Source organism: Chroicocephalus ridibundus, chromosome Z (genome assembly GCF_963924245.1).
Source record: "Chroicocephalus ridibundus chromosome Z, bChrRid1.1, whole genome shotgun sequence".
Classification (NCBI taxonomy): Eukaryota; Metazoa; Chordata; class Aves; order Charadriiformes; family Laridae; genus Chroicocephalus; species Chroicocephalus ridibundus.
In genome coordinates, this window is record NC_086316.1 from 30,995,918 (window position 1) to 31,013,961 (window position 18,044).

An 18,044-nucleotide genomic window follows, 5' to 3' on the forward strand; every position below is an offset into this window, starting at 1 on the left:
ACTTGTAGACCAAGAACAATCAAGGGGCACTTCAGGGCCTCGGGGATGTTAGTAAGGGAGTCTGAGGCACAAGTTATTTTCTCCTCACTCCTTCCAGTTGCAGGCAGTGACATTGGTAGGAACAGACACATCCACTCCATTAATACATGGCTCCGTGGCTGGTGTCACCGCCACGATTTTGGGTTTTTTAATAATGGGATGGCCTACACGGCACCGGGCTTATTGGCATCAAATGGAAACACCTTTCTCAAAGGGGGAAGAGGGTCTTTGCCCAAGAGATTGCGGGGCTGATCAACAGGGCTTTAAACTAGATGTGAAAGGGGAGGGGGATGATAATATTAGGCTTGTCTGTGACAAGCTATGGGATAACACATCAGGGTTAGAGGGATGGGGCACTAGTAAGGGCCTTCAACCTGCTGCCCCGAGGCACGCTGGGGATGCTACATCACAGACAAAGTCTCACGGAGACGAGCCAGGGGTTCCTGAAGCAGTCCGAGTCAGCAGGGAAACACCCATGAAACACCCCAAGTGGTGCGCCTCTAAGAAGGCATCACAGCCAACAGCCCATCTGAAGTGCCTCTACATGAATGCATGCAGCATGGGCAACAAACAGGAGGAGCTGGAAGCTACTATGCTGCTGGAAATCTACGACATAGTGGCAATTACTGAAACCTGGTGGGACGAATCCTGTGACTGGAGTGTGGCTATTGATGGCTACAGGCTGTTCAGAAGGGACAGGTGAGGAAGGAGGGGTGGAGGTGTTGCCCTCTATGTTAAGCAAGGGATAGAGTGTGAAGAGGTGTCCCTAAAGAACAGCCAAGAGGAAGTCGAAAGCTTATGGGTAGGAATTAGAGACCAAGGCAACAAGGGCAACCTTGTAGTTGATGTCTACTACAGGCTGCCCGATCAAGGGGAACCTACTGGTGAAGCCTTCTTCCTCCAGCTAGAGGAGGCATCACCCTCAAAGGCTCTCATCCTGCTGCGAGATTTCAACCATCCAGACATCTGCTGGAAAAGTAACACGGTGAGCTGTAGACAATCCAGGAGGTTCCTGGAGTGCCTTGATGATAACTTCCTAAGACAGAAAATAGACAGCCCTACCCGAGGGGATGCCATACTGGATCTCATAATCACCAATGCAAGTGAGCTCATTGGGGATGTCAAGATTGGAGGCAGCCTGGGCTGCAGTGACCACATGCTGGTGGAGTTCATGGTCCTGAGGGATACGTGCCAGACGAGGAGCCTAGTCAGGATGCCGAATTTTAGGAAAGCAAGCCTCCAGCTCTTCAAGGAGTTAGTCAATAGGACCCCCTGGGAAACAGTCCTCAGGGACAAGGGGACAGAACAGAGCTGGCAGATCTTCAAGGATGCATTCCACAGAGCACAGACCTCTCGATCCCCAGGTGTAACAAATCAAGCAAGAAAGGGAAGAGACTGGCATGGCTGAGCTGGGACCCGCTGGTCAAACCTAAAGGCAAGAACGAACTGCACAAGCAGTTCAAGCAGGATCAGGTGTCCTGGGAAGAGTATAGGGATTCCACCCAGTTATGTAGGGATGAGGTCAGGAAGGCCAAGGTACAGCTAGAGCTGAAATTAGCAAGGGGTGCTAAGAATAACAAGAAGGGCTTCTACAGGTATGTCAGCCAGAAAAGGAAGGCTAAAGAAAGCGTACCCTCCCTGATGAGCAAGAATGGCAAACTAGTAACAACGGATGAGGAGACGGCTGAGGTTCTCAACAACTTTTTTGCCTCAGTCTTCACTGACAGCCTCTCTCCTCACGCCCCACAAGTTGAAGGAACGCAAGATGGGGACCTGTGAGACAAAGTCTCTCCCACTGTAAGTGAAGACAAGGTTTGTGACCACCTGAGGAACCTGAACATACACAAGTTTATGGGACCTGATGAGATGCACCCCAGAGTCCTGAGGGAATTGGCTGATGTAGTTGCCAAGCCACTCTCCATGATATTTGAAAAATGGCAGTCAGTTGAAGTCCCTAGTGACTGGAAAAAGGGAAACGTCTCACCCATTTTTAAAAAGGGTAGGAAGGACCCTGGGAACTACCGCCCTGTCGGCCTCACCTCTGTGCCTGGGAAGATCGTGGAACAGATCCTCCTAGAAGCTATGCTAAGGCACATGGAGGACAGGGAGGTGATTCGAGACAGCTAGCACAGCTTCATCAGGGGCAAGTCCTGTCTGACCAGCCTGTGGCTTTCTACAATGGAGTGACTGTATCAGCGGACAAGGGAAGAGAAACAGATATCATCTATATGGACTTCTTCAAGGCCTTTAACACAGTCCCCCACAACATCCTTCTCTCTAAGTTGGAGAGATATGGATTCGATGGGTGGACTGGTCGGTGGATAAGGAACTGGCTGGATGGTCGCATCCAGAGGGTAGTGGTCAATGGCTCAACGCCCACATGGAGAGGAGTGACAAGTGGTGCCCCTTAGGGATCCATACTGGGACTGGTGCTGTTCAACATCTTCATCAATGATTTAGACAGTGGGATCAAGTGCACCCTCAGCAAGTTTGCTGACAACACTAAGCTGAGCGGTGTGGTTGACAGGCCAGAGGGACAGGATGTCATCCAGAGGGACCTGGATGAGCTAGAGAGGTGGGCCTGAGCAAACCTTATGAAGTTCAACAAGGCCAAGTGTAAGGTCCGGCACCTGGGTCATGGCAATACTCGCTATCAGTACAGGCTGGGGGATGATGTGATAGAGAGCAGCCCTGTGGAAAAGGAGTTAGGGGTACTGGTGGGCGAAAACCTGGACATGAGCCAACAATGTGTGTTTGCAGCTCAGGCCAATTGCATCCTGGGCTGCATCAAAAGAACCGTGGCCAGCAGATCGAGAGAGGTGATTCTTCCCCTCTAGTGAAGATCTAGCTCTCGTGAGACCCCACCTGGAGTACTGTGTCCAGCTCTGGAACCCTCAGCACAAGAAGGACATGGACCTGTTGAAGGGGGTCCAGAGGAGGGCCACGAAGATGATCCAAGGGCTGGAGCAGCTCTCCTATGAGGACATGCTGAAGAGTTGGGGTTGTTCAGCCTGGAGAAGAGAAGGCTCTGAGGAGACCTTATAGCGGCCTTCCAGTACCTGAAGGGGGCCTACAGGAAAGCTGGGGAGGGGCTGTTTGCAAGGGCATGTAGTGATAGGACACTAGTAGTGTCACTGTAGTGACAGGCAATGGTTTTAAACTAGAGCAGGGTAGGTTTAGGTTAGACATTAGGAAGAAGTTCTTTACAATGAGGGTGGTGAGACACTGGAACAGGTTGCCCAGAGAGGGGGTGGAGGCTCCATCCCTGGAGACATTCAAGGCCAGGCTTGATGAGGCTCTGAGCAACCTGATCTAGTTGAAGATGTCCCTGCTTCCTGCAGGCGCGTTGGACTAGATGACCTTTAAAGGTCCCTTCCAACCCAACACATTCTATGATTCTATTCTATGATTCTGTGACAGCTCAAGTTTTACATACTTGTAAATGGAAGGTATTGTAAAAGCACGGTATAGTTTCATTCACTTTTGTTTGTTTTTAGTCCAAGTGGCTCAAAAGTTCTGCCTCTTTTAACCAAAGCCTGATTCCCTATGCTCTCTTCCTTTCCACCGGTCCTGTCCAAACTTCAAGCCTACAGATTTCAAGTGCTCTAACTTCTCACAGCAGTCAAGAACAGCCACCTTTCCATGCCTACAATAAACAAGTTGTCTGTGCATGAAAGGTAAAATCAGCATACTCAGAATAGGTCAGATGATCATTTATGCACTGACCAGAAACGTTAACTTGTTAAATACAAGCTCCCAAATTTGTTGACATAGGCATGATGGATATAGCCAAGATTTCTAGACTTCTTGCATCACAGAAACTCTGTCTGGGCTTTGGAAGCCAAAAAAAAAAACCTCAGCCCTCATAATTTTTACTCTTCTTGGCCCCAAGCACACAGATGGAAAAAAAAAAGAGACTACATCCAAGAACACCTAGATATCTAGTACCTCTGCTCAGTGAAATGAATTTGAAATTCAAAAAAATAATGCATTACCCTTGTCCCCCAATGCTATCTTCCAAAACAGCAGAGTTACTTTTCATCTGAAACATATCCAAAAAAAAGACAGCCACAGGCAGACAGCAAGTTTTCTTACAGCTGAAAAAGTTAAAAAAAAAATTATGTCAGAATAAAGGATGTAAATCAGAGTTTCAGTTAGTGAAGTTAGCTTTCTACGAAGTTCCAGAATGGTAAATAAATTGTTAGTCCTTTACACTATTTAAGCTGCTCAGATTTCCAAACAGCCTGTACTCAGATCAAGCACAGGACCAAACTTTAGTCCATTCCCCTCAGACAAACTCAAGATCTCCAAAACTTTTATTTGCTCTCTGATTTATATAATCAGATTTGGGTTAACAGACTCCATTAAGACGTAGCACACATTCTGGCACCATGATGTTGCACTCTGTTTGCATGACAAAAGTGATGCAATTTTGAGTAGAAATAACAACTTAAGTCCAACCCTGATACCGCAAGCTGCATATACTTTCATGTGTCTATGAAAACGCTCACATAAACAATTGAGAGGTTTCTTCAGGTATCTTGACACCTCATTTGCATGCTGTTAGACTCTCTAACCTAGAACTTAAAACTCTACAGTCCCAGAAGAGCTTCACAGACTGCTATAGTGACCTCGGCAAATATTTTACCTTCTCTTGCACCAAACGCAAAATGAATCACTTTGTCCCTTTCTCCCCTCTTGTCACAGTTACCCGGAAAGCCAGATATACAAGAAGCCTGGTCAGCTTTGTGTGACCTCTATCTACACTTCCATAGCTGCTAATTCAATTTGACAGCTGAACAGTTCATTCCTCATTTTCATCTCCCAAATGTAGTTCAATCCACAATTACAAAATCTGAGTGTTAACACGAAGACAAGCAACACTGCGGCTGGGGTCAGAGGTGAAGGAAGAGCAGGATTAAAATTAAGCAACCTATACTTCCACCTGATTAAGGCCATGGCATAATGATGACGCTGCTACTGTTTCTACTAAAGAAATAAAACTGCAGTTCTTTTCAGGGCACTGGAGTGTCTACTAGCACACAAGACTGGAGATTAGCAGAATCTAGTAAAAGGTAAGTATACAGAAAACTTTGTTTCATTTGTCTCAGCGTTCTAAATTACCTGTTTTCTTCTTGCCACAAAGCAAAACTCCCAAGGAGAAGCTACATAAGAGGGATAAAACCAATCTTCCAGAGAGTTGTAAAATACACTAATTGTTCCATGCAGGCTATGAAGATGATGTGACAAATTGAATTTTTTCAGCTGGAATGAGTAATATGATGACAAGCTTGCAGCTTCTCCACCTATAAACCACAATCATGCGAGTAACATCTTACCACTAAGATAGCTATTTATGTAAGCACAGGCTTAATCACTTAGATATAAGGCATTCAAAAGGTATTACTAGGGCATGTTAAGGCTTATTAAGGCATAATACAGCATTCAAAAGACACCACGAACTTCAACGTGCAGTGCCAAAAAGAAAACTACAGCATCAGTGTCTTCCATTTCAAAATCTAAACACACTTCTGTGTCTTTCTGATGGCAGAATTCTGCCTATGCACTAGAAGACGCCCCACTAGTCAAAACTATTCTTGCCACACCAGCTTCCAACAGGATATTTCTCTCTCGTAAAAATACCTAAAAATTGCCTTTGACACCTGATGGCAGGAACACCAGATACAGTGCATCAAATGCATGATTTCAACTTCATCCTTGCTTTGCATCAGTTTGCTTAAGTAATGTGACTCTTCCCCAAAAAAGGCTAAGGTCTTATCACTTCATGAATGACCTTCTCAGTTCTCTGCACTTGCATTCTTAGCTTTCAACCCGCCTCCCCTTTAAGCAGTGTAGGATATACATTTCACAAGTGACAGTTGACTCTTTAATAAGCTCACAAAGCAACAGATCCTTTCCAACAACTGAAGCAAAGTGAATTCTGAACAGTATTCAGAACCCTCTTTGCTAGCAGCAGCTGACAAAGCCACCATTAAATGCTATTTACATGCTTCTCCCACAGTCACGCCAAACAGCTGTATTCAGCAATAATAGCCCTCCATTCTGCCATCCTGCACGTGAGCAAAATCATCGCTCTTGTTCACGGCAACCTGAGGTTCAGCGTTTTAGGGATGTCGATTTGCCACTGATTTTGAACAGTGACCTAGGCACTGCATGCACACTTTAACCAGGTGTAGATAATGGTCTTTTGTGTACTTTACCTCCTTAGTATTTGTGTACCAGTGAGCCAGTCACTTCAAATTCTGAGAAATGGGAAGAACAATAAAGCTATGTACTCATTTATCAAGAACTTAAGTTCTTACTGCTGCTGAAAAAAAAAATATGGCTCTGTAGATTTATAGCTGGGCTTCATATATTCTGATGGTTTCTCACCTTAACCCTGCTGCTCTTCTGAGACTGAGTATTCCCTGTTTTTGTGGCAGCTTCCCACAGGTCACAGTTACAATTTAAGACACGTACTCAAGGGTCACAAATTACATTCACACTCAAGAGGCATAATCCCATCAGAAATAGTTGTCCAAATCAACTTTGCAGCATTGCTCCATTGGTATGCTGCACAACCCTGTCCTTTGCCAAAGGGGAATTTGGTATTTCACATGGAGATACAAATAAAGCAAGCAGCAGTATTACTATGAAACGTACACTTTAGACGGATCACGCATTTTTCTCACTTCCGACAACAAGGGCTCCTGAAGACACTTAAAGGTCTTAACAATGTAACATGAAGCTAGAAATATAAAAATCAAATTACTTTTTTTCTCCACCTTTAAGCAGGAGCACCTCGATGCGGTTAGACCACCCAAACACATTGTCTGTGAGAGATATGCCAAGGTACAAACTGGTTTGTTTCTTTTTATTGTTTTGTAACCTCTTTATCACCTCTCAGTTAGAGCTAGACAAAGAGCTATTGGCTGGAGAAGAGAAGGCTCTGGGGAGAACTTATAGCAGCCTTCCAGTACCTAGAGGGGGCCTACAGGAAAGATGGGGAGGGACTCTTTATTAGGGAGTGGAGTGATAGGACGAGGGGTAATGGTTTTAAACTGAAAGAGGGAAGATTTAGATTAGATATTAGGAAGAAATTCTTTACTGTGAGGCACTGGAACAGGTTGCCCAGGGAAGCTGTGGATGCCCCATCCCTGGAAGTGTTCAAGACCAGGCTGGATGGGGCTTTGAGCAGCCTGGTCTAGTGGGAGGTGTCCCTGACCATGGCAGGGGGGTTGGAACTAGATGATCTTTAAGGTCCCTTCCAACCCAAACCATTCTGTAATTCTATGGTTTCTCTGTCTTTGAACTCTCCTTGAATATAAAGGCTAATCCTGTTCCTAACTTCTCTATCAATATAACTCTTTGTTATTTATACATGCAGAATCCCACCAAAAGTTTGCTCGTTAGCTGACTCTCCGTTAGCTCCTACCACACCACTCCATTCCTCGCAACCCTCAACATACTGTGTAACTTTTTCAGGCGTTTCACACTTTCACAAACGCCACTGCCTCTTCCAGATGCAGACTCCCTACTTCAGCCCAACCTCTCTACAGAGGAAATCTCTACCCCAGGTACTCAGCACTCATTGTTTCGTTTCATATCGCACCCAGAAGACTGCCCATTTCCTTATTCAACACCTCAACTACTGCCTCTGAAATCTTTTTCTTCAGCTCTCTTAACAGGAGCTGACAACACTCCCTTTGCAGCTTGCATACTTCCTCTAATAGCGAAGAGAAAAGAAAAAAAAACGGACATTTAGGGTAATGACAAGGGACTGGGGGAGAGAAGCAGCATGCTTAATTCAAATATATAATGAAAAATATGTACCTGAATTTACAACATTTTGACCAGTTCTACAGATACAGACACACAGGCACTTGGGAGACATCCCCCCATTTTTCATCTTTGGTTGTTGCACATTTAGAGCCCAATGCTTCACATTTCATCCTCCTCCTGGGATGGCAAAAAGAGCTGCCTGCTGGAATATCCGGTTACTCCTAGTCTATCACATTTAAAATCGCTATCTCAGGCAACAAGAATTTCAAGGATGTTGCTCCTTGCCCTCTGCAGTACACAGTATTTGCATTCATGTGTTGAGTCATATCAAAATAGAAAGGCACCTATTTTGAAAGCAAAAGAAACTTTGCATTCTAGGTCTCTAGGCACAGTTGCATAGGTATACACAACACAAAACCTTCACTTAAGTGCTAATTTTAGCACTAGACTTTCAGCAAATAACAGTATATAGCAGATACTGTTTTACTGGAGTTCACTACGGAAAACGCCAAAGCAAGGGGATGAAGTGGGGTTATTTTTACAGACTACTACTACTGCTGAAGAATATGCGTGTGTATTTATTAATTTCACTGCAGTCTGGACAGGAAATGTCACAGATGCTAGTGTCTTCATAAAATGTGCTTTGACTAGAACTGGAGTTAAATTGAGTGTTATTAATATTCATTTTTCTTGCCTAGCCAGTAAGTATTTCCCACTGTCATGAAGGAGGAAAGAAGTTCAGTGCTAACAAGAACCAAGGAGGTTAATGTCCTTTTTTTTTTCCTCATAGGTCATATATTCTAGGAGAAAATATATAAATACAGCACTGGCACTTGGCAATTAGAAGCCATCAGCATCAGCTAGAGCCTGAAGCCACAAATTCTAACCATCAGAAATGCTGATCAGTCATGTACCTTGTGGTAATTTAATAATTAAATTATTCCCATACATCATTTCATCCCAGGTGGAAAAAGCCAACTTTTCTGGTTAGTTTACTGAAGTCACAAAATATTATAACTTGTAGCTTCATAACCACATAGCTGTAGTTTCAAAACAATGTTTTTCGAAACACAGTGTGTTGAACACTTCGTTGGCATCTCAAACCAGGCAAGGAAGATGAACTAAAAACGTTCATGACTAAGATGTTCTTTCGTCACTCCCACCTTAGTGTTTCCATTGAATTATATCATATTTTCAAGTGCAGAAACTCTAGGTTAGTTTTGTATACAGACAGATCTGGTCTTGAAAGAAATCAGCAAGAAGACTGCTCCCCAAACCCCTAAGCAATCTGCAGCAAACACGCTGAAAAGCACTCTGTGCAGACAATTCCTGGTAGTACTTGGCAGGAAATGAGACACAGCATACCTAGGCAACTTAGGTAACTTGTTCAGGTCATGCTTACCTTCTCAACACAATATGAGGTCTATAGACTCTTCCCTTTTGGCAGCAACTACAAAGACAGAAGTCATTCTCTCTGGCAAGTATCCCACTATTGACTAGATACCAGGTTTTGCTAGCATATAAGGTCAGACACCTGTTGTTCATCAGAAGTCACATAAATACAGTTCCACTGCCAGAAAATGGGAACAGAATTACTAGTAAGGCTTAAACGACAGCAGCTACAAATGCCTCAGTCACTCAGCATACAAAGTTACAAATGACCAAGCTCAACAGCCTTTACTTCAAACACACTTTATAATGAGTAAACATTTCAGAACTGAAATTGGAGGGAGTAGACTGAAACACCCACAGATGTGCTTGCTTTACTCTCCAACCTCCTAGAGAAGGAATGGTTATTTCTGATAGTAGTTTGATCAGTACAGAAGACTCACACAAACTAAAAGCTTTTGTGCTAGTTGGGTGTTAGCTACGCAGTGAGGTACATTCAAGAAGTCCTTGTATCAATTTGGCATTTTTCAAGTACCCGGCAGCCGCTCCTTTTACGGATAACAAATAGCTCCTTTTTGCCAGCAGAGTGTTAAATCAAAAGTCACCTCTTCTAGTTCGTAAATACACTGAGAATCCTATTTAGCTGAAGTCTACTGGCTGTCTCGGGTATTAATGCTAACTTCTCTAAAATGAAAGCATTATGAAAGACTTATTTTCTATTTAGCGATATCACACCTCGTACTGACAGATTTGGGTTGTGCTACTGATCACTTCGGCATTATACAGCTACAAAATTTTAAAAGAATAAAGTCTGAACAACGAAAATACACATTATCTGGAAAAGTATCACAGATGCCTAAGGATAGAAAGAAAAAAGCTTTAATACATTTTACTATTTTGTGCAGATAATTATTTAACAGATTACAGTCAAACAATGAAGAAAGAAAATACAAACATTTCAGTCGTTCTCACTTTCTTTTCTCAAGACACTTGACTTGTACTTTGAGCTTAAGTAGTATCAGTGGATTAACTACTTAATTACCCAACCTAAGCAGAAAACGATTTTTTAGTTGTACCACTGAATTATCAGTATCATTAGTGATACAACAGCTCTGTGCTGTACCAGTAGTAATATTTACTAGTGGTAACACACTTTTGTGAGACACATTTGTAATCCAGGTAATTGGTGTACAACAGTAAGAACTCAAAATATCCCCAAGCTCTGTTCAGGAACTGTGTTCAGGAACACAACAGCTTTCGATTAAACTGGAATTTGTTTTCATTGCTAGCACTGCAAGGATGGGCAAAATTGTCTCTAAAACTCAATGTATATTAAAAGAAAGATTGCTACATTTTATGATGACAAAGCAAAATAAATGACAAGCAGGTACCAAGAAGTAAGATTCAAAACTCCATAACCAGAACATATTTTCAATAGAAAAGTATGAGTGTAGATTCTTTTGGGCTGGAGTAACTTGATTGTTTGCTTGGTATCTCGAGTTATGAACTTCTCTTCCTCACGAAGTGAAGAAATCCAAAAGTCCTTACTGAACAGAAACAGCTCTATCATTACAATCTATGAAAGAGTAACAGATCTATATCTTCAGATGCTTACAGATGTACTGTAAAAAGTGGTTCAACAAAGGTAGGAAGGTGAAACTTGATTTGAAATTTGATTTGATAAAGTCTCATTGCTGTGGACAAAAATTAAGCTTGCATTTTGTTTGCTGTCAGAAAAAGAATATTCTTTTCACAAGAATGCATATACCAAAACCAAACATGCAATCTATTGCTTTTTAAAACTTACTGCAACATAACATTGAAGTGAACAGTAATTAGATATCTATCATTTTTCCCAGAAAGATGTAAACAGGATAATAATTTTATGTGTATGTAGATAGCTTCTCAGATCATTTGAGGGGGGCAAAGGAGGAGGTGGTGTTTCTCAATGATCAAGACACTTTTAACTGAAATGGGTCTTCACTTGTAAAAAAGCAGCCAACATTGTTTTAATCCAGCATTAAACAAAATGTTGTGCTTCTTGCACTACTTTAACACACTGAAAAAGCAAAATAACTACCCATATTTTGGCATTCATGTTTACATTTGCTCAGATGCTTTAGATTTCACAAAGCTGCTACCCAGTATTGCCATGAAATACAGATTGTAGAATCTAGGTAGCACAGGCTACTTCCAGTACCAATACTAAGTAGGAAGGAACATGAAGCAGGGCATTACACTAAGTTTCTGGAACTAGTACAGTAAGACCGAAAACCTAGGAAAAGTTAGCCTACAGTTTATAGAAGGAACTAATTATCTGCAGAAGCTGATTTTTGGTTGTATATTATTTTACACTCTGTGATTCCCTCCATCTGCTAATTTAAAGCAGACATACTTGCTGCTTCCTTTGCTTTTGTTTCCCATATTCTCTTCTCCTCCCTGCCCCATATACCAAGCATTATGAATATAAGCCCAAATATCCCAGACAATCCAGTGAACAAAGTTAGTGTAATGCACTGGTGTGAGGTGTGAAATAAAAAAGTGTCTCTCAATCTTCATCAAAGTTCTGTTGTAGAAGAAAGTTGGCAGCCAAGTTTTCATTCTTCTCACAAGCAAAATATGCCTGTATCACAAGTCCTTCAGGAAATCCTAATGCCTTCAACTGAAGAAAAGAAAGACATTTATAAAGTACATTTTATATATTAAGCTTCTTGTATGCCTAGTATCTTGAGATGCCGCTTATGCAATTACCACCTTCTTGAAACAAACACTACTGCCTAGCTCAATACAGCCTTTGGTGAGCAAAGAATAAGAAGGTGTTTCCTTTGTCTTTAGTAAACAGAATTCTCACTTGAAAAATTGATTTAATATGTCTAATGAAGCTCCATAAAACATGTCACCTTCCTTTCACTGACACAGTAAGTCACTAAAACAGGGTTGGGTCACAGTAATGTCAGGAAGTAAAGGCACATTGCTGTGCTGCAGAAAATAAACTTAAAACAATGCCCATTCTAAACTATTAATTACACAAATCTCAGGATTGTTAACAAAAGTTGCCTAGAACAAAAGCTCCCAGCCTGCGATCACTAGTAGGAAGTCCAACACATGACGTTAAGCCATACTTTCAATTGTTACAACTGGACTTTCACTTTTAAAAAAAAATTGACTACACATCGCAGCCACAAGAAGTAAGTTGAGAGCAATCTGTTTTTCATAAGTCAAGGAATTAATTAATGTCTGGGACACAATGACAACAGGAGATGGGAATGATAGAGAAGAGATTATTACGGTGCCAAGGCAAATGGGTTTAGCCTGCACTTAAACACATTCAGCAAATCAATCTTTCTTTTAGCCAAAGGCAAGCACATACAACCATTTGGAGATTTTCTTAAAATCCTCATAGCATCTGCAAGGCATTTTACATAGAGGGCAGGTCAAATCTCTGTGAGAAATTACGTCCTTTTGTCCCTTATCAACCATTCTTAGATTTAATTTCATGCTTACATGGAAGAAGCATAATACAAAAACAGCATGGATGTGTAAGCTGTAATACTAAGACACCCAAATTTTGAAGTGTGTCTTTCATGGAAAGGGGAAGAAGGATACAGGTCTGTGGAGTTTTGGAACAGATTGTAGAGGTAACGCTCTACTGCATAAAATGGTTTTAAAAGAAAATGCAGCAGACTAGAGAGGATGATCTGCGAAGATGGACATGGACAAACGGTTTTATTAGACTAATTTTATTAATTTTCAATTTCCTTGAGATCTAGAGAATGGACACCTGTATTAAAATTGTTCTTTTCTGATGATCCTGACATAACCTTTTGCTTTGCCCGTTGAAAAACACTGTCTTTGATATACAAAAACACTACTATAGTATGACATAAGTCTTTGCAATTTGTTCTGAGAAAAATCTCAGAGGCAATGCCATCTACGCAAATCCGTATTTAGTCAGTGTTACACACAGTATTTATGAATGCAATATACCACCCCCAAGTCTATTTTTATGGACATGTTTACCTGTATGTTTGGAAAGCTATAATTAACTAATTCTCATGGACAGACAAATAACTGGGTTAAGTAGCTACTTCAACTAATCTACTTAACTATGAGAACTCTTACTATCTAAGGGCTTTGCAAACAGTGCTCATGCAGACACACCTTTGTACCTGCAAAGCTATCACAGCACAATCTAGAATAGTACTGGTCTGAGGCTTTTGCAAGAGGAATTACTGCCTGAGTTTCCATTCCAGAGGGTAACTCATTCAATCAACAATTATTACAGAGAGCCTCTGATCACTTAAAAGGCTCCGCGTCTTCTCAGTAAGACATATTCAAAAGATTTTTAGACTCAATTGCTATAAAGCAAGAAGAGATGTGATTTGAAACAAAGCTACAACAGATATCAAATATAAAATATCAAAAATGATGCAGAATTACTAAGCATAAACAAAGTTTAACTTAAGGCATGTCTTAAGCCTGCACCAGAGTCAACATCCTACAGCAACAGCCAAGCAACATTTCAAAGAAGAAAGACTCACCCTTTCTATAGCCTCTTTTTCCTGAGGTGTTACTTGAATGTAGTTCATACGACCACTTCCAGATTCTGCCACTATTCCTCCAGTGCTGACACCATCATCATTGCCACTTACACCTTGGCGGGACTCTAGAACTGGCTCATTCAACATATGAATAAAATGTTCCTGGTGTTGACTTATTTGCTGTGATGGATGAGAGTATAAAAGAAATAAATATATTGAAATAAAGCATGTCTAAGCCTGCCAACAGGCAAGTTAGAGTATTTATTTTCAGTGAATTAAATAGTCAAAAGAATGTGTAAAAAGTGCATAGAGAAAAATGATTAAATCTAACCATGAGAAATGCAATTTCATGTTTCAGTTCAATTGCAGTGACCCTTCCCTGCTCCTGATGACCTCTGCACCTCCTATAGACTCAGACTCTTTTCTAATGTCATAGAAAATATGTTTCATACAACAATGCTGAAAAGGCAACAACAGAATGTTGTAACTACTATTAACACATCATCCTACTTAACATCAACATATCCCTTTCTTGTAAAACTAAATCAAAATTAGCGGCATTATTTCGTTTTAGGATTCACCTGCAGTAGTTGAGGATTTTCCTGTCCAATCTGCTGTAGCAATGCTGGTAACAGAGAAGGATTTTGCTGAATAATTTGTCTCATCTGCTGGAACTGAGGCTGATTTCGTAAAAACTCAAGTGGATGCCCTGAAAAATCAATGAGATAACATGGATTTTAAAAAGTTACCAAGATTCTTAATAAAATATGTACCTACACTATAACTGTAGATAGAAACAGGACATGAAAGCCAACTATATGCTTCCTCACACTACTTACTACAGCTTTAAGCAAGAGTTCTTTATTCTATGGTTAAACAATGCACTTTCTTTTCACCCAGCCTTCTCTTAAGATGCAACAGCCTTCTGTCCTTGATCTCCAGGACTTTTCTCGTTATGTCTCATCTCTGAGTAACCTCATTCAGAGACACCTACCCAGACTACCACGTTGTCTCCATGCCTACAACAGAGTTCTCTACCTCCTGCATTAGGTCAGTTCTGCCCTTCTCAAGAGAGTCCTGCCTTCCCATATATCCTATACTGTTAGGTACTGCCTTGAACGCAGCAGTGTCTCAAGTGCTCTGAAATACCCCACTCTCTCTTTATGGATAATGTCATGTGTGCCTGTCACTAGTACCTGTACGTTTAACACCCTGGCCTCTATCAAGGCTAGCATCTTGAACACTGCCTCTGCCACAGCCTAAGACAGACCTCTCCTACTCCTTGGTTATGCTCCTTTCGTGTATTTATTTCCCTTTAAGACAGAGTTCTCCTCAGCAGGCACCAACCACTGTCCCTGTGCTGCACTGCTGACCAAGGAGTCCTAGGTCATGGATAGGTCTCTCAGGTGTTACACCTTATGGTCTTATTGCAGGTTTCTCCCTTGATATTCCAACTTCCAACCAGTAAATGCATTTAGTATAGTCACAGTCGACAGTAGTACGCAGAAGCAGGAAGCCAGAGTTTAAGTGAGAGAAAACACAACCCCCTCTGCATTTGTGCTCTTACATTTAAATCCAGAATACTGAATCAAAGGAATTGTGCAAGTTCATGGCATTTTTAGAAACTTTATGATTTATTCCAGATACATCCACATACAACAAGCCATTCGTCCCAAGCAAGTACCACACTTGGAATTTCCATGTTACAGCTCTTACACAATTCACTTTGATCAGTTCACAAGCACCAGGAACTTAAAATTCACTCACGCAGAGAATGCTTAAGTGCATGTGTTTATCACACCCTCCCAAATATAGCCTTTCTTACCTCCTAATGAACTAGTAGTCGTAGGTATAGCTGCTACTGATGCTGACACTGATGAAGACTGAGAGGCACCAGTACTTGCTACTTGAGGAGGTTCAGCTACAGCCTGATTATCTCCAGGTATACCCTAAAGACACAGTTCACATAATTACGTATAGAATGCTAAAAGATATTTGTTTTATTGCATGTATTATTTACTTTTCAGAACGAAGGAAAAAACATTAATGCTTTCACTGCAAATACAAAGCAAGATGCTGTGATAGGTATTCATTTACAACTGGAAGAGAATACTGTGAGAAAAGTAATGTGTTTTTTGACAAGAAAACCATGTGGTTTGCATAGTGTGCATTGCACCAGTTTAAAATTACATTTTACTACACAAATACTTGATTTGAACCCTCTTCTAAGATATTAGATATGAGTGAAAAAGTTAAACTAAAACATACTGTTACAATATGTTATAGTATTATGCAAATAAAGTTAAATTACAGCAACAGAATTGTAGTACACAATGCTAACAGTGAGATTATAGATGCCATAGAATCTGGCAAGAAATTAATATGAGATACAAGAACTGGGCTCTTTGGACCTCTTTCCTTCAAAAAAACAGCATGACAACTGCCATTTACTGTGTCTTAAGTGTGAAAAGGCCTGTATGTCACCAAATTTTAGCAGCTAAAAAAAACAGTTAACTCAGACTGTTTTTATTTTCCACGTGCAAACAACTTCATATATGAACTAACTGCTCAGGGGGATGAAACTGACAAATCTAAAAAAAAGAACAATTATAGTAAATTAGAATGTGAAGTATACAACTGAGACAGACCTTACTCCATTACCTTTATCCTGCACGGGAATCTTTCAAACTTCACAACCTAACCATGTTTTTCCCACCGTTACTGAACTCCTGCACCAAGTTTGTCCTTTCCATCCTCCTCCCTGAAGCCTAGGGACTTCGGCAGCTTGGCATGGGACAGACACCAAGAAAGACTCTTATGTGACTACGAGCCTTGGTGGTACAGGCAAGGGAAGTTGCTTGACAGGAACCCAGAAGAGTTCACTTCACTATTTGCCCCATTAGAGGGTCAGAAGCAGAGAAGCACAGAGGGGTCCCACCTGCAGGGAGGAGGCAGATGGGACAGGTGACCCCAAACTGACCAACAGGGTATTCCATCCCATCTGCATCACACTCAGTATAAAAGCTGAGGGATCAAAGGGGCAAGGGGCTCGCTCTCTTTCTTCAATGGCCGACGTGTGAGGAGGACCCTGTCTATTCGTCTGCCTTTGATCCCGATCCGAGCATTCCTGACTCTAGTTCCGGAATTCAGCTCCTGTCCATCGCTGACTCCAGTCTGGGACTGTCCCTGTGTCTGCTGGTGACACAATTGTCATCCTGGGAGCTGGATACGGTTTTGTATACACTGTATACTTTTTTAAAATTTTTATTATTCTATCATTTACTATTTCCTTATTTATTATTATTTTCATTAAAGTAGTTTAGTTCTTTTTCTAAATTTGTAAATCTACTTATCTCTTCCTCTCGTCTCTTTGGAGAGGTGGTGGGATAGGGCCATCTGTCGTTCTGATTGGCCAATCCGGCCAAAACCACAACACAGTGCCTTACAGAGGACTGCTTAAATACCTTTTCCCATCACATCAGTCATTTCTAGGAACCTAAGTGTCACATAGGAACTTGGGTTAATCTTATGCCCCGACCAACCAGCGTATGCTTGTTTAAACCTTGTTTGCTCTTGAATAGAAGCACTATGGAAACTAGTCCAACCAAATTTATGTAGACATGATTTATCATCTTGAACATCATCTTAACTCTTAAATACAAGCTTGAAGTATCACTCTCCAAATAACCAAGACTGCGTACAATTGTAAACAGATGAGACTAGGGAGGTGTATGCACCTTGTTTACACAGCAATACAACAGAATAAAGCATGATATCAACTCACATACAATTAATTTTGAATGGAAACATTGCTTGGACCACAAAAAGTCCATTTTTGCCTTATGGTGGACTAAACAATATGGTGGATTAAGCAATAAAATTACTGTTTAATTGAGCACCAGAACAGTTTTTAGCTGACATTGTTCTCCACAGAGTAATAATCGCATCAGGCCCAGCACCAGGAATGTAGACATTTAGAACAGAATAGTTCCAAGTTGGCAGGGATCTATAACGATCATCCAGTCCAACTTCCTGAGCAGTCCAGGGCTGATCAAAACCTAAAGCCTGTTATTAGAGCCATTGTATAAATGCCTCTAAAGCATTGACAACCCTTGGGCAATGACCACCTCTCTAGGAAGCCTGTTGCAGCATTTGACCACCCTCACAGTAAAGAAACGGTCCCTAAAAATTTCAATACTAACAAGCTGCAACCAATTGTCTGGTTGTTGGAGGAAAGACAGCTAATATGGTCTCTAAGAGCAAGACTGTTCCTCCCCACTCCCTTTTCCAGCA

General features: G+C 41.3%; 1 protein-coding gene across 1 annotated transcript in view; it reads right to left on the reverse strand.

The window, feature by feature from the left end:
- Nucleotides 1–10,073: 10,073 nt before the first annotated feature.
- The window catches only part of RAD23B (RAD23 homolog B, nucleotide excision repair protein), a 39,482-nt gene continuing 31,511 nt past the window's right edge, over nucleotides 10,074–18,044 (reverse strand). Inside the window, exons 7-10 of the mRNA XM_063320430.1 lie at nucleotides 15,577–15,700; nucleotides 14,333–14,460; nucleotides 13,752–13,931; nucleotides 10,074–11,872 (exon numbers count right to left, since the gene is read on the reverse strand). Coding sequence (XP_063176500.1) covers nucleotides 11,759–11,872; nucleotides 13,752–13,931; nucleotides 14,333–14,460; nucleotides 15,577–15,700 — 546 coding nt within the window. The 3' untranslated portion in view covers nucleotides 10,074–11,758. The remainder of the gene's footprint in view (nucleotides 11,873–13,751; nucleotides 13,932–14,332; nucleotides 14,461–15,576; nucleotides 15,701–18,044) is intronic.